The 26,060-nt window shown below is 40.7% G+C and overlaps 1 protein-coding gene across 29 annotated transcripts in view; it reads left to right on the forward strand.

Annotated features, from left to right (window-relative positions):
- The window catches only part of TCF4 (transcription factor 4), a 344,054-nt gene that overhangs the window by 175,069 nt on the left and 142,925 nt on the right, over positions 1-26,060 (forward strand). For 25 of the 29 annotated variants that reach the window (XR_006740306.1, XM_036419939.2, XM_036419946.2 and 22 more), the window contains one exon: positions 2,234-2,298. Coding sequence is in view for 21 of the 29 variants with exons in the window: in XM_036419939.2 (XP_036275832.1) it covers positions 2,234-2,298 (65 nt within the window). In the remaining 8 variants the exon portion in view is untranslated. Of the gene's footprint in view, positions 1-2,026; positions 2,119-2,233; positions 2,299-3,556; positions 3,717-3,834; positions 4,186-26,060 lie in introns of those variants that run through there. The other 4 variants (XM_036419962.2, XM_045574562.1, XM_045574563.1 and 1 more) reach the window with 3 other exon arrangements.

Raw genomic sequence — 26,060 nt, forward strand, 5'->3', positions numbered from 1 at the left:
TCTGTACTATTTACACTGACCTTCTAGCTTCAAAATAATGGAGGAGATATAGCTTTAACTTGTATATATATATATACATGAATTGAGGCAAACCCTGGTGAGAAAATTAATCTCTGAGGTCCGTGTGCTGGACTCAAGTAGGGGAAGAATGCCAGGTGGTGAAATTCTATAGGGGATAAATTCAGTAATTCCTTCTAGAGAGAAAAATAGGTAGTCTTTCTTACTTCAAATTGTATTTTACCCTTCGGTTTTTAGAAATTAGCAAAGCAGGTTACTAGATGTTCCATTTCCTAGGAAGTCAGAGCAAATTCTACCTCATCTATTCCTTTACCTGTCATCTGTCTTTCTGCCTGCCTGCTTGTCTGCCTGCTTGCCTACATCTTTGCCTGCCTTTTTAGTTGTTAAACAAGTGAGTATTGTGTCAAAGTGAATTATGGTGTGGTTGTATGGACGGAAGGACATGTGCCATTCGATAGCTTAGAAAGGTCGAGTCTTTTTCTGTTAGTAATATTGGTAGGGAAGCTAAGGGGCATCTATAGGTTATATTTGACTTACACAGAAGTGTAGATATGTATGCATGGGCATTTGCACTGCTGCACAGGTAAATGAGGTTTTTTTCCTTCAGTGTAAAATCCTCATATAATTAAAGTTATTTTCTTAGATGTCCCAAGAGTTATAGTGTATCTGTGAGATGATATCCTGTTCCATAGGAATTGAACCTGATATAGACATTGATTTTCTACTTTGCACTAAACAATATACCAGAAATGGGTGGGGGAATGTTTTCCCGAGTTTGAGATTCTTTGGAATCAGTAGAAAAGTTAATGCTTGGGGAGAGAGAGTTAATTTTAAGACTCAGGTTTGGCTTTCTTTGAAAAGCCATCTTCAATTACACACACGCGTGCGCGCGCGCACACACACACACACACACACACACACACACATATATATATATATATATATATATATATATAGTGACTTAGATACAAGGTGCACTACTTTTGGTCAGATATAAGATTTATTAAAGGCACCTTCTTTGTGTAATATCACAAAGGAATGCACTATTAGCACTATCACCAAACTAAAACATAAAAAATGACCACTGTTCCTTTACATATTTGCCATACCTTGGCTTGAGGGGAAATTGAGGTAGATACCATTCAGTCCCTAAAAAATACTAGTTTCCAATTTTCTCATCAAAAGAAAGAATAATATAATCCTAGGAATCAAGTATAGTGTTCCTTAAAATTCTGTTCTCCATAAAAGAAGTATCCTTCAGTCTCAGGCATTTGCATTCTGGGTACTTGGCTGTCCCTAGACCTTTTTAATGTGTGGTCTGGGTCCATTTTCTGTGATAACTCTTCATGTCACTCACTAAACTCTACTGCTTAGACCTCTTGTAATGTGGTTTCATTGTCTTTCTTGCTGATCATTAAGGCTAGCCATACTTGAAAAAGAAACAAATGAGCAGCCTTGATTACATCCTTAGCTGTGGCCAAACAGCTTCTGAGGCTGCATACGTCTCTGGATATAGAAGCAAGGTTGTTAGAATTAGAACAAGATATTCACATGCCATTATCCCATGTCCTGCCGAGTATACTGGTAGAATCTGAACTTGGGATCAGAGTGGGCAATTTTTCAAAGCCCTCTTTTCCAAATGTAAATTCCATCATCATTTTGGTCACGATGGAATTTACTCCTGGGAAAGGGAGTTAAAAAAAAGAGAGAGAGAGTGTCTCAGAATTTTGAGTAGTTTCTTTTGCTGTACTCACCATCTGGAAAGCCTTGATTGATTAGCTTTGGCCTCCCCATTAAGTGTCAATATAATCAATGGGAATTCCTGGACGAGGGTGATTACATAGATAATTTGCCTGCTGTGTAAATAAAAATGAAATTGTTTAAATTTTGTGAGAGAGAAAGCAAGTGAAAATAAGAAATGACAATTTGTTTGTTAGAGAAAGTGGAGGCCCTTGGAATGACAGTTTTTGGGAGTGTGGAGCTGTTTGGCTAAGAATAGGAACGAAGGATATTTTTTTCCAGTTTATCATAGCCGGAGTGAGGAAGTGTTATTCCCTCTCTGCTTGCATACTAGTACATTGCCAGTAGTGCCTACTTTACGTATGTAAACATCGGGGAAGAGAAGTAGATGTCTATTACCTGGAAGCTTTTTTTTCCTTTTTTTCTCAAGGAAAAAAACCATTTACACTTTTTTTTTGTTTGTTTCTCTTGGCAGGTAAAACAGAAAGGGGCTCATATTCATCTTATGGGAGAGAATCAAACTTACAGGGTTGCCACCAGGTAAGTGAGGATCTCGTCAGGGGAAGGGTTGGGAGAATTAGCCTGGTACTTCGGTTTATTTTACAAATGAGATGATGCATTTTGGACTGTGACACCAAGATGCATCGAGAGCCTGCCGATGCCTCTTTTCATTTAAAAAGTGATGGAATAGCACAGAGCTTGGAGGTCACAGGCACCTTCATCGTTAGCTCTCTGGCATATCAGGACCACATCCACTGGCTTGCTTTTATTTTTTAATCCATCAACCCGTGTTTGCAAACCAGCGATGTCGGTGAAAGTGTTCCATCCAAAGAGTTTATTTGCAATTGAGAACTTAAGAATTTCTTCCACTAGAAATGCTTCGTGCAGCCATGTGTCAAACCCTGGGTTTGGTGGCTACTGCCCTAAATTATAGTTTTCATAGGGGCTGTATGATGTTGTGTGAAAACAGGGCTGTATTGAGGGATAAAAATGTCTGTGAAAATATGATTTGTTGTCCCTTTTTGTTTCTGAATTGTTTTTGGCTGGAAGTCAAGGCCAGCAGGCTAACAGCAAAGCCGTCTCAAGGGAAGCACGCGTGAGCTAGAAAAATAAGAGTACTTTAATTAAATAATAAAATGCCAGTGTAATACAAAGGTATAGCATGTGTGTGTTTGTCTCTGTGCACCCTGCATTTGCATACCTTTAACTCTCCAGAGAATGCCCGGTTCTAAAAATACTATCAGTAGCCAAAAGTGTAAGCTTTGTTTCAAGACAATTGAGATTTTATAGAGGCTTTCTTTTTAATTTCAGTATCAGTATTAATCATATGTTTAAAACCCTTTTTTTAAAAAAATTAAGATGTAGGGTTTCTTCTTACAAGTGCATTGGCTTCTTTGGGGGAAAAAAAACAAACTCTTGATGAAATTTAACAATCCTCTTTAATATTCAAAGCTTTCTACTGTTTTATTATTCACCCAAACAGAACGTATGTTCTTTTTGTGCTGGGAAGGGAAAGCTTGTTCTCTTGAACTCTCTCCCCCTCCCATTTCCTTTAATGAAATGGGGAGGGGGGAAAAATCTATTTAAATGTTTTTTTTTTAAACAACTGTGTAATATGTTCTGAAAATGTAAGCAAACAGTTTTCGTAATGAAATAGAGCCCCTGAAGGAGGTTTGCTTTTCAGATCCGTGTTACATATCACTAAAGGTGGGATTGGGGGCGGCGTGGTTTCTCCTGGATGCATTTGCATTTTTAAAGTTTGCTGCTTTGGCCCAGCCACCAAATGCAGTCAGATTCAGCATCTGAAAGACTGGTGGGAGGAGGTGAATGGTGCCCGGTTAGGGAGCTCCCTCCGCTGCGAGGCTGCAGAGGACAGTCCCGGGAGTTTGTTTGGAAAGAATTCTGCAGGAAAGAAATTTACAGTCCTTCCAACGCAGCAACGGAAACATCTTTGGAATGTGAGTGCAAATGTTCGGGGTAGATAGCCAGGCGACAAGCCTCTCCCTGTGCCGAGTCTCTGGTGTAAAGCTCTCAATTCCTGCCCAAGAGCCTGTTCCTGTGTATCTGTTTTCCGAGGGGTCAAGGCAGAGGTCGTCGGAGTTTTGGGGAGAAGAAAGTTGACAACATCCTTCCTTTTTGCAGATGGTCATGGCAGAGGTCTCTGTTTTTGCCGGGCCTCTCTTTCTGGTCAATGAGAGAATAGGCTTCCTCGCCCCTGTATCCTTTCTTACTAATAGGAATTGGCGTGATTCCTCACAGACACAAAGATTTCCTCTGCTGAGTAAGCGTGAGGCCCCTTAACTTGGGAAAGCATCATCCAGACCGCGCGAGTCGTCTGTGTGTGTGCAGGGACACGGACCCTCCCTGGGCGTGTGGGAAATACTTCCCTCGGGTGAGACTGGAGTGAATTTTCTTGGCAGACGCAAGGTGAGAAGTGGGAAGGGGCAGAGGGTGGAGTGCAGAGGTGGATGGACTGGCATGTGACGGCTGAATTTCTGGGCCATGGGAGGTTCGTTTTTGAGACATTTCGCGTCCAGGGAAACTCTGTTGTGTACAAGAGGAGGCTTTTTTCTTAACAAGTCTTCATCACGTAGGTGTGGAGGGTAGATGCTTTCTTTCTTATTTCTGCTTCATGGTTGTGAGTCTTGTAGGAACTGACTATCTGTTTGCTTAGCCTGGTCTCAGCAGTATTCATAAACAGTGTGATCACTTTTTGGAAATTCCCTGATTGAGGAAATAGGGGCCGGAGGTGCAAAGGGCACATATTATGAATTCCTGCTCTCTGTGAAATTTGAGAATAGGGCAGACCCTCGTGGGTCTCCCAGTGAACGAGTCTCTCTCTCTGGTGCCGAATTGTTCTTTGAGTCCCTGTCTGCCACCCCAGCTCTGCAGACCAGAAAGAAAGGCAGCTTGTCTGTGTCTTGGGCTTCAGGTCTCAATAGCAGATCACAGCTGAAATGACTCCCCACGGTGTGGCCAGGTGAGCGCTGCGCGTGGAGGGGGAGCTTTTGTTTTCTCCCGCCTGCTCCCCTCTAGAGACACAGGACGCAAACCCTTTAGATGCTATGCCCTTAAGGAGCGCCGAAAGCAGCTTTATTGTATTATCACAATATCCCGTGGACGTGTAGGGCGAGCACCGTTACATGTGAACTTGCTTATTCCAGTCCCAGAGGCCTTTTGTTTGGTGTAGAGAAATGCTGGCGGTGAGCAACAGGTAGCAAAATGCTGTCCTGGAGAAATGGCTATTGATTCCGAAATGCATCAGGTTAACGCTTGTGCCTGTGAGTGTCCATTATGTTCCTCTGGAGGAGTGAACACTAACAGTGACAGGCATGTGGCTTTCAAAAAAAAAAAAAAAAGTTCGTATTTTAGCCGAAAAACAAAACCGGCAGGTTTTTATTTATTTATTATCAATTAAGTTGTTTTCATTAAAACTAGTAATGAGATGATGCGAATTCATTAATGCATCCCTACATAAAATTATCAAACAACAGCCTGTGACTTTACAGACTTGAAATTGTATAGAAAACTTCCAATATTCAAAACCGAAGCGGCTAAAAGGACTTTTTTTTTTTTTAAGTCCTCACTAAATATGGCAAAACTAATTTAAATCAAATTGGGGTACGGAAATCACACCCAGGCTTAAAATGTTCTTGCCAAATTACAACCTCATACTACTTTTACTGGCAGAGAAAATAAAATTTATAATGGAAAGTCTGACAGAAATGAAAATGAGCGGAAATAAAGTTTTTCTCAAGATAGTCCAACTTTCAAATGATAAATAGCCAATAGTGATGAATGGGCATCACTTCAGAGGAGAAAAGCGAAAAGAGGTCCTTTGCTTTTGGCCTTTTTTTTCCTTTTTTTTTTTTTTTCTGCTTTGAATAGGATGTTTGGTGATGACAAACTTTTTTTTTTTTTTTTTTTTTTAATCTCGTTGGGATCTCTGTGAATGAGGTGATGATGTCAACACAAGTGATTGTTATTAAGGTAGAAGTTTTCCCCTTAAATGGACATCCAGCATTGATTATCAGGACTTGTTTGTCTTCTCTTTCTGGGATATGGCCAAGTCTAAAGCAATGGTTTCATTATTAGTATCTCCTGAATACTAAGGGGAGGGTGTGGGTGTGTGTGTGTGTGTGTGTGTGTGTGTGTGTGTGTGAGAGAGAGAGAGAGAGAGAGAGAGAGAGAGAGAGAGCGAGCGCGCGTGCATGAGCATGAGCTGGGCCCTTTCTGAGACTAATTAAGTTAGAGTCTTATTAGCTGGACATTTGCTTTTCTTATCTCTCAGGTGATTCCAATGTGCAGCTGGGTTAGGTGACTTTCTAGAATGTTCTATAGGAATAGGCTCTATTTTAAAGATTTGTGTCCAAAATCTGGAATTGCCACTGACCTTGAAAAAGCTTTTTGATTTCTTGCCTTAATTTGATTATTTAAGACATGTAAATACATTGCATATGTACTTCATTTAACAAGCAGTGAAAATTACTGCTATGTTGAAAATCAGTAGATGCCTTGAAATCTTTATACAGAATTCCACAGCTGAACTTCCCGGTTCGCATCTTGTTTTCTCTGGGGAAGTCCAAGGCTCTACCCTCCTCTACATTCTTTATCTTTTTTAAGTAATCAAATAGGACTGCGCTGATAAAGTCATGTCAGATGTGTACATCTGAAAATGGACAGGGTTTAAGAATTTGGCCTAATCTCGAAGACCTTTGTTAGATTTCAATAACCGAAGCTTTACAAGAACGGGGTCTTCTCTATATTTCATTTCACTTCCTCATAAATCTAGTAATTTTTGATGATTGAACTTAAATGTGGAGTTGGTTCTGAAACAAACTACATATTTAAGGATGAATTTTTTCTTTCAATTATTTTTTTTTATATGGAAGGAGTTACAAATTACTTAATTCTAAAACTTTTTGGCCCCTTTAATTTTTTTTTTTCTTATTTAAAGTCAAAATGGAAAGGATATATGCAAGAAGGCATAGAATAGAACCCCCTGTCTCTTTTTATGAAAATGGCTGTTAGGCCTTGTGTGCACAGAAACACGTTTGGTTTCTAATCTGACATCAGGCTCAAATGTTAGTTCCTGGCGAGCAGCAACCCGGTCCAGTCCTTGCGTTCTTCCTGGGACCCGCTCCCCCGGAGCTGCCTTACGCGCTGCCTGTGCACTGCTTAGCGCTCCGCTTCACTGCATAGCGCTTTTCCTGCTTGGCATTACTTATGGTTGTTGAATTCTGGGTTCCACCTGAATTCTTGTGAGCTCCCAGAAACAGGGGCCACGTCAGTTTTCTCATGTATTGTGTGGACCCGGGTTTATTTCCCCATCATTACTCTTAGGCATCATTTCGATAGTAGAGTCTGAATAGCGATGCATAAGCACCACGTTGTAAGCATCATTTTCATGCTTATGGGAACCAGAAAATCATACTTTTCATAAGAAAGTTCTTTGGAAGCCCTTCCTTGTAACTTCTATGGAAATGTCTTTAATAGCTTTTTTTTTTGGGGGGGGGGGTCATTATGTGTAATATTTGGTTTTTATCTTTATAATATCTTTTATGGGATGATACTGAGGTCATGTCACCGAGTGGCACTTGTCCTCATTCCCTTTCAAAGGGCTGAGTACTAGCCTGGGGCCTCAGGGTTCCAGGCCTGAAGGGACCCAGCGTTTGCTGTTTCTGGCGGGTGTGTTTTTGGAACCAAAGGTCAGAATCCAGACCTGTCCTTTTCGAAGGTACCGGTGCTGACCGTGGGCCACATATTTAAAGTGACAGCAGCTAGTTCCAGGCATCACGGCCTGAGCCTGCAGAGGGGGGTGCCATTGGGACTCGCCCTGAGCACTGATTTTTGGGGCAGGGGCACCTTCGCTTTAGGACATCGCTAGGGGTGTACCCTCTCCCAATGGCCACCCAGCACCCACCAAAGGAGATGCAGGAGCCATTCTTTCAGCACATTGCTTAACACATATGTGCTGGCCCCTAGCAATGTGTTAGGCACCAGAGAGGAAGGCAAAAAGAGGCTCTTTCTTGCGAACCCTCCCTTCACCCCCACCAGCAGCTTTCTGGATATTAAGGGAGAATCAAACTTCACTTATTTAATTTTAAAAGAATTTTAATCTCATAGTAGACAGTCTCAAATACTTGCAGAAGTTGTAAGAACAATAAAATGAAGTGGATATACTCACCACTTAAACGGTTGCTAATACTTGTTACACTTGCTTCATGTTTGTGTATATATTGTAGTGAATCATTTTTAAGTGGAGGATCTAATAAGATTTCATCCCTAGATTATTTTTTTATCATGAATCTCTTAAAATTAACAACACTTGTGTATTTAACTAAATGACTATTACCACCCTTAACAAAATTAACAATAGGTTTCTAATTTAATAACCATTAGTTGTTCAGATTTCTTCATTTGTCCAATGAAAATGTATTTAATAGCTTTTTGGGTGGGGTGTGATTTATGTATAATGTCTGGTTTATGTGTCTCTTTATATTCTTTTTTATGCTAGAATAGTTCCTATAATTAAAAACATGCTATCTCCCTTAAAGAGATTAGGTCAGTTACCTTAAAAAAAAAACCTATCCTCTCCCCCCACCCTTTCTAAGTGGTATTGGTTTATTTCTTTGTGGCGCTCCTTGATTTGTTTCTCTATCTTGCCTGCAGTTTGAAAACTAGGTCCAGATTCTTTCCGGTGAAAGTTAAACTTTCTTAGATTATTTCATAGATGATGCTATGTGCTTCACATTGCATTCTATCCAGGGGCATATAGTGCTGTTACGTTGCTATTGGTGATATTACTTTTCTTGTTTTGGTTCATCCTTACCTGAGGATATTTTTTCCATTGTTTTCAGAGAGAAAATGGATTTAAAAAAAAAAAGGGGGGGGGGACTGAGGGAAGGAAGGATAGAGAGAGATGTGAGAGAGACACATCGATCTGAATGCACCCTGATCAGGGTTGGAGAGCGAACCCACAACCCAAGTATGTGCCCATGACTGGGAGTCAAACCAGTGACCCTTTGGTGGTGGGCCAATATTCTACCCACTGAGCAACACCTGCCAGGGCTGAGGGCTGAGATGCTAATTTTAATTACTTGGTAAAACTTGCAACCTCCCCCACCCCACCCCCCTTCTCTTCATTGTAAATAAACCTTTCCCCTTTTGCTTAGCAAGCAGTGTTTGTGTTGATACTTTAGCGCTGAGTAGTTATCCCTGTGCCCCAACAATCTCTGATCTGATTGATTTAGCATGCATTATGGATGCTTGGCTGGATTAGAAGTTTTAGAACAAATGATTAAAAAAAAAATCCATCATTCCCTTTGCATTTATAGCTGACATTCTTCTGTGAGGAACTTTCTTTCGTTGTCGATTTAAGTGTAATATATAGACAAGTGTAATGTTAATCCTTGCATTAAATGTGGTCCCTTACCTTGAGGATGCTGGAGGCATTAAAGCCATCTTCAGACCTCTTAAGGTATATTGATACAAAAAGCAGTTATGGCTCAGGCTAATGGTAAAAAAGCTTTAATTGCAGGAGGGAGGAAGTAATTATAGGTATGTTTCCTTGAAAATGAAACTAGTATTTTTCTTCTTTTCTTTTGCTGAAATTTGGAATTTGGTGACAATTTCTGCGCCCCTAGCAGATTAATTTTGCCACAGCACTGGAGTTTCCGTAGGTTCTCTGGTTCCCCCCCGAGGCTGACCAACTGAGTGGCATGGGTGCTGCGGTGCTCGGCGAAGCTGCTCTATCAAGGGCTGGTTCCGTCCCTTCCCCAGCCCTCTCACAGCCCAGGCTCGGCTGATGAGTGAATATCAAAATGAGTGAATTTCTCAAAGTTATGTAGAGCTTACCTGGGGAAATAAGATTCAATGCCAGCATTAACGTTCGAGGTCATTATTATAATTCTTATTTGATGATTAAGAAAGTGATGCAAACTGTGCAAGATTTCACCCTCAGGTAAGTTTCAGAGCCGGACTTTGAACTGGGAAATGACTGCTTTTAAAGCCAGTGCGTTTCAGCCTGGGGCCCTGCTGCCCAAGCCCGTGAGGAAGTCTCCGCTCAGAGGTCTATCTTGGGCCCATTAGGAAAGTCAGTGGCTTTTGGTAGCTGCCCGGCTCACTGCAGGCTCCAGGCCTTATCATGGTGCCAAGAACATGCTCAGGGGGGACTGGAACTCTGAACCCAGGGGGTGCCGGCAGGCATGGAAGAAGCTACACCGCTCCTGGATCCCCCCCTCTTTCTAAAAAAAATTTAAAAAAGCTCCTCTCTGTATGAATAATCTATTCTGCAGCATCCTCATAATTAGCATATGCAATTCCATTAAAACCAATGAAGATTTCCTGTGAAAAGGCTGGGGTAGAATATGCCAATTCGCAGTTCAGCAATAGCATGAGCACTCTTAAACATACACAGATTCTATTTGGACCTTGCATTTGTGCAATGCGGGCAGCATAGGATTTGCTATCACGAATTTGGATTCATCATAGATCAAATTATTCTTCCAAAAATACAAGGACTACTTAGAATGAAATTCTGAAGCCATACCTTTAACAGACACTGAAATGTGACCGAAACTTTTTTCGGTGATGGCATGCATGTTACTCACTTGTGAAGTATGTGACATGATAACGGTGTGTTGGAAGCATAGGCAAGTTTTATGGAGCGGTTCAGGACAGCGGGTGCAGAACAACCATCAAAATCACTTGGAAATGATTATGAGACACCAAAGAAATGGAGTTCTGGTATCCAAATTGAAATTTCACCAGAATCTTGGGGGTGATTTCTCTTTTCTTACAAAACTATTCAGGGGTTTTAGTAACTACTAGCAATTAGGACTGCAATGTATCTTTAAAGTTTTGATGTGTGAAGAGAAAGGGGAAAATCTCAATTAATGACCAAACAATTGAGTTAGCACTGAGGTGCACTTGATAAAATTTAATATTGACATATACCTGCTTATCAGGTGGAAACCTGTGTAGCCCTCTAGCTTTTTTCCATAATAAAGAAAATACATGCCGAAACCGGTTTGGCTCAGTAGACAGAGCGTCGGCCTGTGGACTGAAGGGTCCCAGGTTCGATTCCGGTCAAGGGCATGTATCTTGGTTGCATGCACATTCCCATTTTGGTTGTGTGCAGGAGGCAGCTGATCGATGTTTCTCTCTCTTCGATGTTTCTAGCTCTCTCTATCTCTATCCCTCTACCTTCCTCTCTGTAAAAAAAAATCAATAAACTATATTTTAAAAAAGAAAAGAAAACATATAATTTGGCATCAGCAAAACTTTTCACTATAAAATGGCAGCAATGTTTATTCTTTTGCCTGTGATCATGCTTCATGTAATCCCACATTAAGAAAATGTCTCCTGAAACTCTTAAAGCTGAAACCCAAAGTTAAAATTATTGGAGCACTGCAATAGATCAACAAAGCCCTTTGTCTTAGAAATAAGTGCCTTAGAAAAGACCAGTAATGGAGTCCACTGCCGTGCCTGATAGTAACAGGTAACTGCTTGGAATAGAAGAAGCCTATACCCTGGAAGGGTGTGTGTGTGTGTGTGTGTGTGTGTGTGTGTGTGTGTGTTTATGTTGGTCTCCTCCCATCTGCCTTCACTCGCAGACAGGCTACACTGCACGTCCTGATGCATGGGCCTTTGATGTCATTGTGTTATTATCTAATAGAAGTAGTTTTTTTGGGAGAAGAAATCCAGCAAGAATACATAGCTGCGTTTGCTTTAGCATTTCTAACCCACAATTTCCCCCCCTATAATGGTACTTATTTTTGTCTGACATTTTTGTACTTAATAAAGTAAATTTTGGGTGGTGTGCCTCATTCGCCTGGCACATTCACAGATTTTGTTGAATAGGATATATCATCACTATATGTTTGTGGTACTTAATGAAATCTGTGTGTCTACCCCCGGAGTCCATTAGCCTCCCCTTCTAAAAGACATTTTGCAGGGAACGCTTTCTGTGATGTTTAAAAAATAACCGAGTATATCTTATTTTCAACCCACCTCAAAGCCACGGCTATGTGAGTTTGGACGGTGACAATTCAGTGATAAGAAAGTAATTAAGGAAGAACATCACTGAGGTTTTCAAGCGGTGACCATCCTCCTGAGCTCCAGGTGTGGGGTCTCTGTGTGTCGGGTTGGACCGTGAATGCGAGCAGAATAATCCGAGCTCATTTGCACCGTGATAATGAACAGCAGGGCACTGAATCTTTCCCGTTTTATTGGAATTGTATGCAGTGAGTTATTAAATTTCATCTCTGTAATACACCTGCAGTAAAGTAACAAAACATGGCTGCACTTAAGGAACATGTGTGTGTGGCACAATACCCTCCCCCATTATTCCAGCACCCGCCCCCCCCCCCCAACAGCTGCTTACAGATTTCAGGATCCATTGTATATATTCCCTTGAGCCCTCCTCTAATAATCGAGACACATCTGCCATTGCAGTATTATAGGCATATGTAGTTTTATTGAAAACTATACCTGTAAAAAAATTAAATAACTCCTACCTCAATTAAATTGGCAAGCTACCTTTTGCAAAGATTATATTGTTGATCTCCTGAGACTCGATGAGTTCATTTTATTCTTATATTACAAATCACTAAATATGTTATTTTTATTTAGCCAAGTAGCTAGCTTTTCTCATACTTTGATGATAAGTCACTTTTATCTATTCTTACTTTTGTTTTCCTTTTACCCTTATCTTTACATTAAAAAAAAAATACCATGCAGAGTTTATGATGGAAACATTGAGAGTCTGGCTATAATGAATGCTGGATAAAGTCAAGAGAAAGGACCCTAGAACGTAGTTTCAATTTTTAACTGATTATTATTTTTTAAAATGTTTTTTTATTATTATTATTATTTTAGATAAAGAGGAAGGGAGAGAGATAGAGATACAGAAACATCGAAGAGAGAGAAATGTCATCGATCAGCTGCCTCCTGCATGCCTCCCAACCCCCCCCCCCCCCACACACACACAGGGCATCTAGCCTGCAGTGCAGGTATGTGCCCTGACTGGGAATGGAACTGGTGACCTCTTTGTTCCTGGATTGACACTCAAAGGCTGAGCTACACTGGCCTAGACATGAAGATTACAAAATCAGGACCAAAATCTTAACTCATCTTGTGCTTTGATAGAGATTTGCGCAGCTTCTTTGAGATCCATTGACCTTTCATAGTGGCAGAATGGGAAATAATGTGAAGAAGGAATGAGTTAGTACATCATACAAGCATGTATAGGTGGATTAAATCCCTTACCTTAACATTTATATTTTGTTGGATTTTGTGAATATCTATGAAGTAATTTTATCTAAACAGGTTAATGGTAAAATATTTGGTGAGATATTTCTGGGTATAACCTTATTTTCACTTAAGATGTGTAGGGGGTCTATATAGTTATTCTTAGTGAATTAATTATGCCCCTAGTACATTGATTTAGCTTAGTAGAAAGGTTTATAAATTTGCTTCATATTAGAGTAGAAAAATCCAAAGACAAGATGCCCACTATATTAATAGAAAGATAACTACATATCCTTTCTTCAGAATACGAAGGTTACCCCTTACATAGTTTCTTACAAAGGAAGAATGTTTCCTGCTATTCACAAGGACTATATGAATGGATTGAGGGAAACATGGGTGGATCCCTATCCCCAAAGTTAGTGTAGACTCAGAAAATAGGTACTTGGGTAACAGTCAAAAGGTATATGATTTCACAGAATGAAGTCACAGATAAATATCTAGTGAGAGTTGTTGGAGAGAAGGTAGAACATCAAGTAGCGTTGTTGATCACCAGTCAGGATTAAAAATAGTTGCATGTTCAAATGATGTAATCAGCTATGACATTTTCTGCCTCTCTTATGGTTAAGAATTCAAAGTTTAATGGGGATAAAAGTCTGAATCCTAGATAGGTCATTGTTTTCACCTAAGATCCAAAACTCCAAGAGAATTAGATTTCAGGATCTTAGATTTCAACTTTATAAACATCTTATCATTGGAAAATACATTCTAAATTCTAAACAAGCCTTTTGAGCAAAACTCTTGCAGAAGTTGGGGAATGCGATTTAACTTAGGCCACCCCACTCTTTTGAAGCCCGCTCTACTGAGTGTTCTCCCTTAGGGTGTGAGTCATTCCTGTGGAAGAATCTGTTACCAACGCTTTTGAACTGTGAAGTCTGTTTGTCACACTGAGCTCTGCAATTCAGAACTATTGTGGGTAGAGTGACTGGGACGAAACCACATCAGCGGTGGTTAAAGTTCTACTGTGGACAGTGACATGTGGCAAAGAAGAATGTCAACAGCTGCTACTACGAATCATTGTCCCTCAAGGATCTTAGGTGAAAACAATGACCTATCTAGGATTCTGCCTCTCTGCCTTTTTACTCTCTCAACCAAAGAGAAGTCACTAACATGGACCTATTCTTTTTAATCCTTCTCCCACTTAGCTCCCAGATACGATTTGCTTTAATTTGTTTTCATAGTGTAAGATGTGGATGCCATTTTGTCAATGGAAGAAATATTAACTTTTTGGGTGTTTTATATGGGGGGAAGGGATTATTCTTTGCATTTTAGGAGAACTCTGTTCTGTATTCTCTTTTGCAAATAACACATATACCTTATGATTCTTGAACTCCAGACTCTCTCCATTCCGTACTTCATTACAAAGCTTCATTTCATTATATCTGAGGTAACTATACTCTCCTCTAAAACTTTATAGTGTGCCTTCAGAAGACATATTGGAGGAAGCTCCATCCATATGTCTTTCTTAATTCTCTGATATAATATTTATACATATTGCTGTAGCAATAGAAGGCAGACATAGTAAATCAGCTCTGTAGAACCTTAACAAGAAATTAGAACATTCCAGAACATTTAACAATAATATATTCCTCTACACCTTCATTTGCATATTCGGTAAATATTTGTTCTAAACTAGCACTCTGTTCCCAACTTTTAAGATCATGATATTGCTATGTTGGTTCAGGGCTTGAGCTAATAGTATAGTTACCTAATTTGAGACTCTAACCCATAACTTTCAGATTTATATTTTTACATCTATAGGGTATCCCCAAAATGTATACACACTTTGAATAATTATTAATGCCAATGGGTTAAATCTGAAAAGAAAGAAACATCAATTGAACTATCAGTTGTAAAGTATGTATACATTTTTGGGGGACACTCTATATTTAGATGTTTTTTTTAAGGGGCTAGAGTAAAAGCTGGCAATTACCAATGAGATAATTCTTCTAAGGCACATGTGTCAAACACAAGGCCCGCGGGCCAAATCCGTCCCGCCAGGCCTTGCACCGTGATGGCCCGCACTGCACTGTCATCACTGCACTCCGCTGCGTTTCCATCACAATGACAGTTTATGACTGTTCAGTAAACCATTCGGCCCGCGATTTAGGCTGGATTTTAGATTTTGGCCCCTTCTCTGATTGAGTTCGACACCCGTATTAAGGTATTGTGCTTTTAACCTTGAATTTTATTGAAGGATTAGTTCCTTCACCTATGTCCCTTGGCTTGGTGACTGACTGTTCTGTCTCTCTCACCCCATTTAATCAATTCTACTTTCTATACCAATAAATCTGCCCATCCCCCACACTCCCAGTCACTACCATTGCTTTTCTACCCCTCTGCCTCCCTCCACCCACCTTCTCTTTCACAGTGGGCCACAGAATGATGATCTCGGCAAAATCACGGTGATGGCCTTGCTTAGCATCCCTCCAAGTACAGGCTCTTGTCATGGCTGCCGGCCTTGTCCTTCAGACGCATCATTCACTTCTCCTGTCTCCGCTGTATGGAGCTGCTTCAAGTTCCCTTAGGGCTCTTCCAGGGTTCTCTCAGTTTTTACAAAAACCCTTTCATAGACCTGCAGCACTTTCTCCCTGCCTCTCCTCCTCCACCTCATGCATTCCTTTTGCCAGGTAACTCATTCATCGTCCAAGGTTCAGCTCATGCACTGTTTCCTCCAGGTCCCTTGGATGTCATGACCGGGTCAGAACAACGTGGCTCTCTTCTGTGCACAGGTGGCCTGGGTGCATTTTTCTGTCCTAACAGTTGTCGCCCTCTCCAGCCAGGAAAGGCCATAGGTTATGGTGTCATCTCATGCCTAACAAGGGTAACTCAGTGAGGTTTGCTTAAGAGTCAGTGGATGGATGAGTAAATGAATGAATGGGTCAACAAGAGTAACAAAGTATATAACTATATAAGGTGTGAGCAAATAACTTACATGTTAGCACTTTTATACAAATTCCTTAAATTAATCATGCCAGTGACCCAGAAAGGTAGGAACTACTTTTAATCCCCTCTTATTGATAACAAAACAGAGACTTAGAGCAATTTTGTCACTATTAATATAGTAGTAGCAAAAAAATGGGATTAGGGCTCCAGGTTTATCATCCTATCTGTCGCTCCTTTAACCCTGGATAAAGACAGTGGACCTTTTGTCATAGCAAGTAGCCTACAGTCTTCTCATAGATGGTGCCAGATCTCCTCTCTCTGTTCACTTAGGGATCATCACACTATTGACTTCTTCCTGTCAGTAAGAAAGAGTGCACCTCTGAAGAGACAATGATGAACCCAGCAATCTGTACATCGACAGCACTGTCAACTTGAGAGCCCCACAAAGCAGATATTTGGAATGTTTCCCATAAGAAACTATAAATTACATACAATATGGTGCCATGTCCAGTGCTCTGTTACCTGTCAGTGGTGGTAACTCTCTGCTCCACTGGTTTGGAAGTTCCGCGGTTGTGGTGAAAGGGACTGTAGCACACTGAGAAGGAACAGGCTTTGCAGCTCAGGCTGGAGTGCAGTACCAGCTGCATCTTGTCCTCTGGGTTGCGTCCTCCTCTACCGTCCCTGGCGCATCCTTCTGGGCAGAGGGTGGGTAGAAAGAGGAAGAAGTGGATGGGTTGATTAGATCCTGGTTAACTTCATGTTTTCCCCCACATTATTCTTTTTCTTCTAACCTGGAGGTAAGACATGGAAAACAGTTCATAATGATACTGAGCTTAGCTTTGGTCTATAACCTTGACATCCCTAAATTTAGAATGTTAGAGTAAGAAAGGACCTGAAGGACACCTGGTACCCAGGGCCATTTTGTACAAATGGGAAGCGACAGCACAGAGGTGGCACCCAGCAGACCTCCCTCCCATGGGCTCACAAAGAGCAGGGCAGATTCCAGTAGCTTGTAGCGCTGACCTTTTTTCCTCGATGTCTTTGTAGCCTCTTAATTCCCAAGAGCATAGGGCCACCCCATTCTATGAAGTCATAGCCAGAAGCAGCCGGAAATGCATCCCGAAGAAATTTCTAACCGAGCGTCCCTTTGTTCAGCTACCACTGAATTTCATTGTCACGGCGCCAGAGGGTATCCTTTGCTTGTAAATACTGAGTTTTTGAAATGTCACTGTAACACTGGAAAAAATGTTGTCTCAAAAGGTTGCCAAAGTGACAGAATCCCGACATTGTAAATACCAGCCAACACAAGTGCTCATAAATGACAGGAATAAAATATACTTGACTAAATCCATAATAATCACTGATAACACTGTTTACCCTCAGTGACCAGGAGCTGCGAACTTGGATAAAAAGCACATGTGTGCAGATATCATTAATGTGTCTGAGCCTCTAGCCATTCCAGAATATTTTGATGGAAAAGCTTTCCAAATACATGGAAGCTTTACAATAACGAAGAAGCAAGTGTGGGGAAAGACGGCGGCAGCCCCCGTAGAACTGGAGCCAGCCTGGCTGCCCAGCGCCCAGGGCGCTGATACAGCCTCCGTGGTCAGGACCAAACTGTGAGCCCGGCCGCGCAGGGCACTCAGCTCTCTATTTCAATGGACATGATTTCTAGAAGGTCCATTTGCCACAGGCAAGAGATCAATAATCACATACCGTGTTCTTGAGAGAAAGAAAATATAGACTTGAACTCAGAGCAACAAAGGAAAGGATCTCATGAGAACCTGAGCTAGATTTTCACTTAAGAGGGATGGCCAGGCAGTCCCAGCTCCATCCATAGCCTAGCTTTCTTACTGATAACTCCCTGCTCTGTGGAAATGATTGCCTCCTGCCCTTTACTGTCCCAACTTAACAATGGTGCCTGGGTCTCAGGGGTTCTAAGAGGAGCTGTATAAGGTGACAAGTCAGTCTCTCAGCCTCTCTCACTGCCCTCAAGCACCTCTCATATCCTTGCTCTACCTCCCCCCCAGAATGCTCAAGGGACAGAATGCATGATAGAGGGCTGGCCCTGCCCAGTTTTGGGAATGGTGAGAGCAGGAAGGTGGTGACAGAGCAGTCCCAGGAGCTTCCCCTCACTGCTCTGAAGCTGTGTTTGTGGAGGAATCAGAGCTGCCTGGAGTAACCTTGATTGTCATATGTGTGCAAAATTATTTTCCCTTGACATACTCTGTATTTTGTGTTTCATTTCCCCCCCTTCTCTCCCTAGCCTTGCTTTTTAACTAAAAATAAAAGGATGCATTCAATATCAGGAAATACTGCTGATGGGGTTTGAGGAAACTATAGAATTACACATTCCAAATTGACACTGTACCAAGAAGTTGTGTCAGTCCAATTTCTTGGATTTTTATGCTTAGGAAGAATTCATAAGAAGGAAACAGCTTTCAGCAGAAGGTGCCCATTTTAGTAGTAGCAGGAACAGAGGTGAATAGTTTGAAATGATGTGACTGCCCCCGGTCGTGTGATGTTGTTATCCAAGAATAGCATCTACATAGATGATTCTACAGCCTTAAGAGTTTGGGTGGAGGAGGAAATAGGAGTGTCCCAAGCCCTTAGGAACTCAACTATTGGCCTGGAATCTGGTGACATGGTCATTCAACTCTGCCATAGGGATTCCCTGGATGGAACCCTGTGTGCTTCCTGAGATACTTGGCAGCTGGCTGGAGGCAGGGCCTGCTGTGCTAGCTTGACGGATGAGATATAAGTGTCAGTTTTGGAGAGTCAGTGGCTGTTCTGGGCTCTGTCCTGGCACTGCTCCTGCACACTGGTCATAAACGCAAGTCAGAGATTGAATTGCTTCTTATATTTCTCTCAAAGAAAGACAGCGTTGTCTTCCAGGGATGAGCTGGAAGGCAGTGCCCATGTGGACATTCTGCAGAGTGGGCAGCCTGGAGGGAGGGCCCAGTTTCCTACTCTCTGGGCTGCGAGGACTGGGTGTGCCTCCAGGGTTCCGAGAGCTGGAGCGGAGCTGAAAAACCTTGACGTTTACTTCTTCTTTGCCTCCCGAAAGGCAAAGGACACACCTTCAAAATCTAGTCTTCCCACTCTTCAGCCCTCTTTTAAAACTTCCTTTCTATATAAAAGCCTTTGGTGATTACTGTAGGCATGGCAGGCATGCCAGACTCCTGTTTGGAAGAGCTGAAGCAGAACTGAATAAAAGTGGTCTGGCCTCCTGGTGACTGAGGAAGATCTCGCTACATTAGGGTCAATTTCATGGAGGCTGTATTTTGTTCAAATTCATCTTATTTAAAACAGATTTCTGCTGTTTTGACTTTTACCTGCAGGTGGACAGCCACAATTCCGACTCTTGGTCCACTTTGGTTATCGCCTCTTTGTTTTTCTTCTGGATTCCCAGGCTTCCAGCCAGCTGCTCTTTTAGAAACCAAAGAGAAGTAAAAGAGATGGAGGGGAAGGAAAGGAGGCGGAGAAATATTTTTATTATCAGTGGATAAAAATACCTATCGGGCTCATAAGGTAGCTCCTTAGTAAATTTTATTTCTTTAATTATTAGTTTAGAGGGGATATCGTTGAGCTTAAGAGTTAGCTAATTAAGGAAATCAGTGCAAGATTTGGGGAAACTCACTTTTTCACTCTTCAGATCCCCTGAGTTTCATCCTTCAGCTCCACTTCTAGATTCATCCTCCCCAACCCCATCATCAATATTTATGTACTTGTTAAAGCTCCAAACTTCAGCCTCCAAGGATCTAGCCCCAAATTGCCCCCCTGGTGGCAAGATGAAGGATGGGGAAAAGCTAGGTGGATCATTTTTGCCTCTTCTTTTCTGATACATATTTTTAGTTATCTATAATATAATATAATATAAATCAATCTCAGGGCGAACCAGCTCTAAATAAATTAGATTACACTGTTTATTTGTGGGTTATTATGCTATAGGGATTTCTTTTCCTATTATTGCTTTCCAGTTTCTTTGGTTTGATTTTTGTGGTCTATACTGTATTGACCAGAGCTTTTGTAACAGTACTAATATCACTATCACTGGGGTGAGCGAGCCATGCATCTCTCTCTCTCTCTCTCTCTCTCTCTCTCTCTCTCTCTCTCTCTCTCTCTCCTCTGTTTCTGTCTCTGTCTCTCTCTCTCTCTCAGTGCAGGGGATAGTTGAAGACTGCACATGCTGTCACTTCATGTGCTGGTGTGAGCAGTGCTGGGAAGGGCTGTGATTTTATAGGCAAGCTGATTAGCCAAGCTCTTGTCACCTCCATTGTTGCTCATTGGCCTACCAAGTGTGAGCATGTCATCTAATTGACAGCTGTCTGTTGTCAGAGGGCCATCTTTTCTCCTTTACAGTTTGAACACAACAGAGACATCTGCAGAGCTCTCTGCAGCTTTGATAGGGTTGTCCTGTCTGCCAGCCCTCAGACTCAGAAGGTAGTGTCATTGAAGAGCTCAAAAAGGATGTTGACCTATTGACCATTTTGGTTTGGTTTATTTTGGGGGGGAGGGGGGAAGGTGCTTTTGAAGTGACTATAAGTCTGCCTAGGCAGAGAAGACATGAGATCCAGTGTCCTGATGAATGGGGCTGGTAGAGTTTAAAATGTCTCAGTAGTAATTGGCTATGGGTTTCAGTTGATGTGAATGTATGGAATTGGGAGGCAAGTTCATTTTCAGGGTAGATTTGGTGTTTCATGGTGAGATTAGACAGAAGCAGGGGCATATGAATCCTAGGAACATTAGCATTCTCTGAAGGTCCCATTTGGCTTATGTAACTAGAACAGTGCCTGGGATGTGTGTGGTTTTAGATGAGGTGTTGCTTTTCTTTTTCTCAGCCTAACTGGATACTACCCAATTTGGGACAGATTCTAGAATCTTCCTGAAACCATAACCTACGTATTTCCTGGCTAACCCTACAGAAGCATAACTGCCTCTCTGAGACATTTCCTATAACTTAGAGATATAAAGCTGGACTTTTGTGATAGGGAAACCATTCAAATTATCCTACAGATTTCATCATAGGAGTTTGAACTTGTAAATCTTTGTCTTGTCTCAGTGCCTTCCAATGGAGTGCTATCATTTGAACATCTAGCAGGGCCGGTACAGTGTTTAGACATGCAGGGCTTGATTTGGATTGAGTGACACCAGATATGCATTTGGAAATGATTTAGTTTAAATGGTCAATTTAGTTTAATCTTAAGTTAACCAGAGGAAAATATTTCATTGCATTCATTTTTGAAATTTATTTAGAAAGAAATATTAAATACATAGCTTTTACTTTCTTTGTTTTCATATTGATTATTTGCAACCTAACAAGTCTTTGTCTCTGAACCTGAGGGAGAAGAAAAGATCTGAGAACCTTAAGTAATTTGTTTTAAACTCTATGGGGGCTAGTATTAGAGAAAGAAACATCATTAAACTAGTTGTGGAACATTCAGACAAGTAGACAAGAAAGATTGCTGTTCAGAGTTGTCCTTTATCATTGAAAACAGGAACCTTTGAACAGATTGTTTACAATATAGCAGGTTCTAGACTGGGGTTGGATAAATGAGTTCTTATTATGCATCCATCCCCAAGTAGCACCTTTTTAAAGGCTCATTTTGTACTTCTGCAAAACGAAGGGTTGGCCTAATGGTTTATAAGATCCCTTCTAGCTCCTGTGTCTGATACTATCAGAACAGGGCATATTAGCCTTTAGATATTTCCGAAGTAGTAGACACATTTCCAAAATAACAAATATAAAGCAGAAATTCTGTTCTTAAAAAGAAGAAATACAGAAAGCATTCAAGAGATATTAGTATACAATTAGCCTTCATTAACTAATTTCTTCTTACTTTCTGTTTAGTATCAGTGATAAATGGTTTCCATTTTTAAAAAGTTTAATAGAGGTGAGGAGGGTGAAGAGAGGGAGTTGAGTCAAGTGGGATTCATGACCCACCTGCAGAGTTACCATTCCTCTTTAATGATGGTTTTGTCCAAGACGCTGGGAATGCTGTTGTCAAAGCCTATGCTGCAATATTCAATTGATGCTAAGGCAACATTTTTTTTACATGTTAACATCTCAGAAATTTATGGTATGCCAATTTAACTGGAAATATTTTTACTTCCTTGGTGGTAAATAGTGATGTGTCTTATATTCAGTGGCATCATGTATTTGATGAAATGCACTTCTTAGAGGGAAAGCAAGATTTTTTTTTTTAAATTAAAGAAAGCTAAGTGACTTCTTTACTCATTGCCTTAGGAAGGCAATTCATGTATGAAGCTCACCTTCCCCGAACTGCCCATTTGAAGAAGGAATTAAATATATGTTAATAGATATATAGAAGGAATGTTCTGAAATGAACTTAGCAACTTCTACTCCTTGGCTTCTATAGCATCTTTTTTTCTAGAATGACTTCAGTTACTTTCAGTCAGAAAGTCCAGATATCTTCTGAAAGAGGAGGTCAAGGTCTTTGCCAGTTTCCAAGCTGGAACTCTTCCTACCTAGTCCAATACTACCCAAAGTGTTCATAGGTCACTTAAACTTTTTCTTTTTTTTTCACTTCTTTTTAGGGTTTTTGGATCTTCTAATCCATTCCCTCATTTCACAAATGAGTAGGCAGGTACAGTGACTCACTGTCCACGGGCTCCTTAGATGAGACCTGGTGAGCATGATGTTCACTCTGGCATTCTTGTCACTGCGCTTCATACAGTGTAAGGAAAATGGATTTGGCCACAAACAAGTATTTTTGATGCCTTTTGTTTGGATTTCGTAGTGTTATACTTGTATTTATTATATATGAGTGAATATAGTTGGGTTTCTTTGGTTTGTGTTTCTGAATGCCACACTTATGTTTCTACCTTCTACACTTTTAAACTCAGAGGTAATTTAACAAGAGACAGAAACCAAACTTGTCATATACAGTTCCATATGTACCACGTTTTATGTTAGAATAATAGCATTTGGCCACTCTGTATTGAGCTCTATTCGTTGAGCATGCCAGAGCAGGAGCTCAGAGGTTGCAGCACAGGGTGTTGCTCCTCATTTAAGGAGCCCTTGGACAGTGAGTCACTGTAAATGCCTACTCATTTGTGAAATCATGCTCACCAGGTTAATATGTGCTTATCTCAAAGTTCTTTACATTTGAATACGATTAGAACCCATTGCATGTTAATATCATACATATCCACCTATTAAATATGAATGAAAATATTTTAACAATAATTTTCTAGGACACCTCACCCCATAGGACACTTCACCCCATTTGCTTCAGAACTGGTGGAATGAGAAAATAGTTTAATTTTAATTATTTTTGTGAATTTTCACTTTAAAAAAAAAAAATATATATATATATATATATATTGTTTCAAATACCTCATTGAAAGAGATGTGAGTAGTAATATCTTAATATTTTTAACTTTAAAGATTCTTCTAACTTTAAAATTTTGCTTTTCAGCTTTATTGATATATGATTAACAAGTTAAATTGTATATATTTAAAGTGTGCAATATAATGATTTGATATATGTATACAGTGTGAATGTGTTACAATCAAGTTAGTTAATACAACCATCACTTAGCTAACTTTTATGTTAAGAATGCTTAAGAAATATTCTTAGCAAATTTTTTATATACAGGGCAATATTATTAACTGTAGTCACCATACTGCACATTAGTTTTCCCCATCTGTCCTCAGAGAAGGTACTTAATCCTTTTACTTCCCATTATCTCTTTTTACATTTTAAAACTCTAATTCATAGTTTTATTTAAATTTCACAAATCATTCCAATGATAGCATATATAGCTTTTTTTCTTGTCCTGGATACAATCCAGGGTCACGGGTCATTTTAATTGTTATGTTTCTTTAGTTCCTTTTAATTTAAAAGAGTTTCTATTTTATTAAGCTCATCAAATGGGTCAGAGGCTATGGATCAGCCATAACACGTTGGCGGAAAATCACTTAATTGAAGCTGTGATGGTTAGAGGAGATCTGAGGCTGCTGGGCAGGCAGTTATCCTGAAAGGATGACTCTCTCTCTTATAATTTACTGACACCAGAGTTTAATGTCCACCTGTTCCTCAAATTTTCTGTATCTTTCTTATAAGCCACATTAGTGAAAGGGTGGAGGTAGCAAGTCTTTGCTAAAAGCTCTTAAATGTCCATTTGAAAAAAATAGTTCTCTAACGTCTATTTAAAAAAAAAAAAACAGCAACCCTTGGTTAACTATTTTAATGGTGAAACTTGCGTGCCTGTTTCAGGTTAAATCTGGACGTATATTGAGGTGCCCCAGGGTAGGTTCTCCACAGGCATCAGAGATGAGGCTACTGGGCTGGCTGTGTGGTAAGAAGAGTGACACTGCCATGCCAAAGTCAAGTCTGGGAAAGTGGGATGGCCTGTGAGACCTGCATATGAGAAAAAAGCCCTCCAACCACGAAGAGCCATTTGGGTCACCGTTTTTGGTGGATGGTGGTTGAGAAATGGCACTTCTTTTCTCGATACTTAGGTTTGAGCAGGAAACAAAGAAAAGTGACTGGCTTTGAGTGTGATAAATAGAGCTTTGTGAAAAGAGGTCAGACTGGATTCTTGGCCTGCTTCTGGCCTAACTAACATTTTAGTTTAGATGCAAGCATCCCACCCCATGCCTTCTTGGAAGCCTCCAAGTGTCCTGTGATAAAACTACAGAGCATTTTCTTTCTCTTACCTGGGTTTCGAGTTCTATTCCCGGGATGCCCACAGGAGGCAACCTATCAATGTTTCTCTCACATCAGTGTTATTAAATATTCTTTTCATCTTTTTATTAATTTTGCTTTGGATTGGCTTTTCATTTGATAATGTTGCTACACATTCTTATTTATTTATTTATTTAAAAACAATTGTTGACACTTTTACAAATGTCCCCCCATCCCTCCTCTCCTGTCCACCTTCACTCAGGCCCATCCCATAGCCACACTGCTGTCTGTGATCATGGGAAATGCATATATGTTCTTTGGCTATCTTAAAATATTTTTAAAAATATGTTTTTGTTGATTTTAGATAGAGAGGAAGGGAGAAGGAGAGAGAGAGAAACATTGATGTGTGAAGCATTGATCTGCTGCTTTTTGCTTGCCCTTACTAGGGATCAAGCCCCAAACCTGAGTATGTGTCCTGACCAGGAATTGAACTGACTACCTCTTGGTACATGGATTGATGTTCAACCACTGAGCCATGCTGTCTGGGCATCTCTGGCTAATCTTTTCATTCTCCTTCATCCAGTCCCCCATGCCCCTCCTCATTTCTGTACTCCTCCAAGCAACTCCATGAGCAAGTGGAATTATCATCTCAGTTTCACAAACGAGGAGGGAAAGGCTAGGGAAGTTCACCTTCTCAGAACTTGTCTGAGAAGACTTGGGCCTTATTCCCTCTGTCTCAGCCTACAAACACCATCCTTCATGGCTGTTTGCTTGCTTCACTCAGATTCTTTTGGCCTCTGTTTTCAAACTCTTTTCTGTCCTCTGAACACCCTATGCCTGCTGAAATAAATCAGGCATCTACAACTCATGCAGGAAGTATAACTTTCTGCCCCCCTGGCAGAGGTATTATGAAGCACGAAGTGGCCATCTCAGAAGACCTCAAAAATACCAAAAAACTGGCCACACCATGTATGAATAAGACTTGACACTGCCTATTAATGTGATGTATCCAATTGGAATTACACTAGTCATCCAGGTTTGAATCAGGACAGGCAATGCCACTTAAAATGTTTCCTTCAATGCAAAGATTGTAAGAAGAATGGCAGCATTTATCCCCAAACCAGTATCTATACTAATAAAAGAGTAAGATGAAAATTGACTGTATCTTCCCAACGTCCACCAGCCAATCATGAGTGGGTTAATTTGCATATGCAGTCACCCAGACCTCTGGGCAGTGTGGGAAGGCAGAAAGGTGGCTCTGGCCAGAGTGAAGGCGGTGCCAGCAGCCAGGGGAAGGAAAGCCCATTCTTGCACAAATCTTCATGCATCGGGCCTCCAGGATAGCATATTACGGAATGATTCACAAATTTCATTTAAAAAAAGAAAACACATTTTGCAATTTAACCTTTATATAGTTATATCCCATGTCTTTCCTCTTTTGTTTATGTTCAT

Source organism: Pipistrellus kuhlii, unplaced genomic scaffold, assembly GCF_014108245.1.
Source record: "Pipistrellus kuhlii isolate mPipKuh1 unplaced genomic scaffold, mPipKuh1.p scaffold_m20_p_6, whole genome shotgun sequence".
In the NCBI taxonomy this organism is placed as follows: Eukaryota; Metazoa; Chordata; class Mammalia; order Chiroptera; family Vespertilionidae; genus Pipistrellus; species Pipistrellus kuhlii.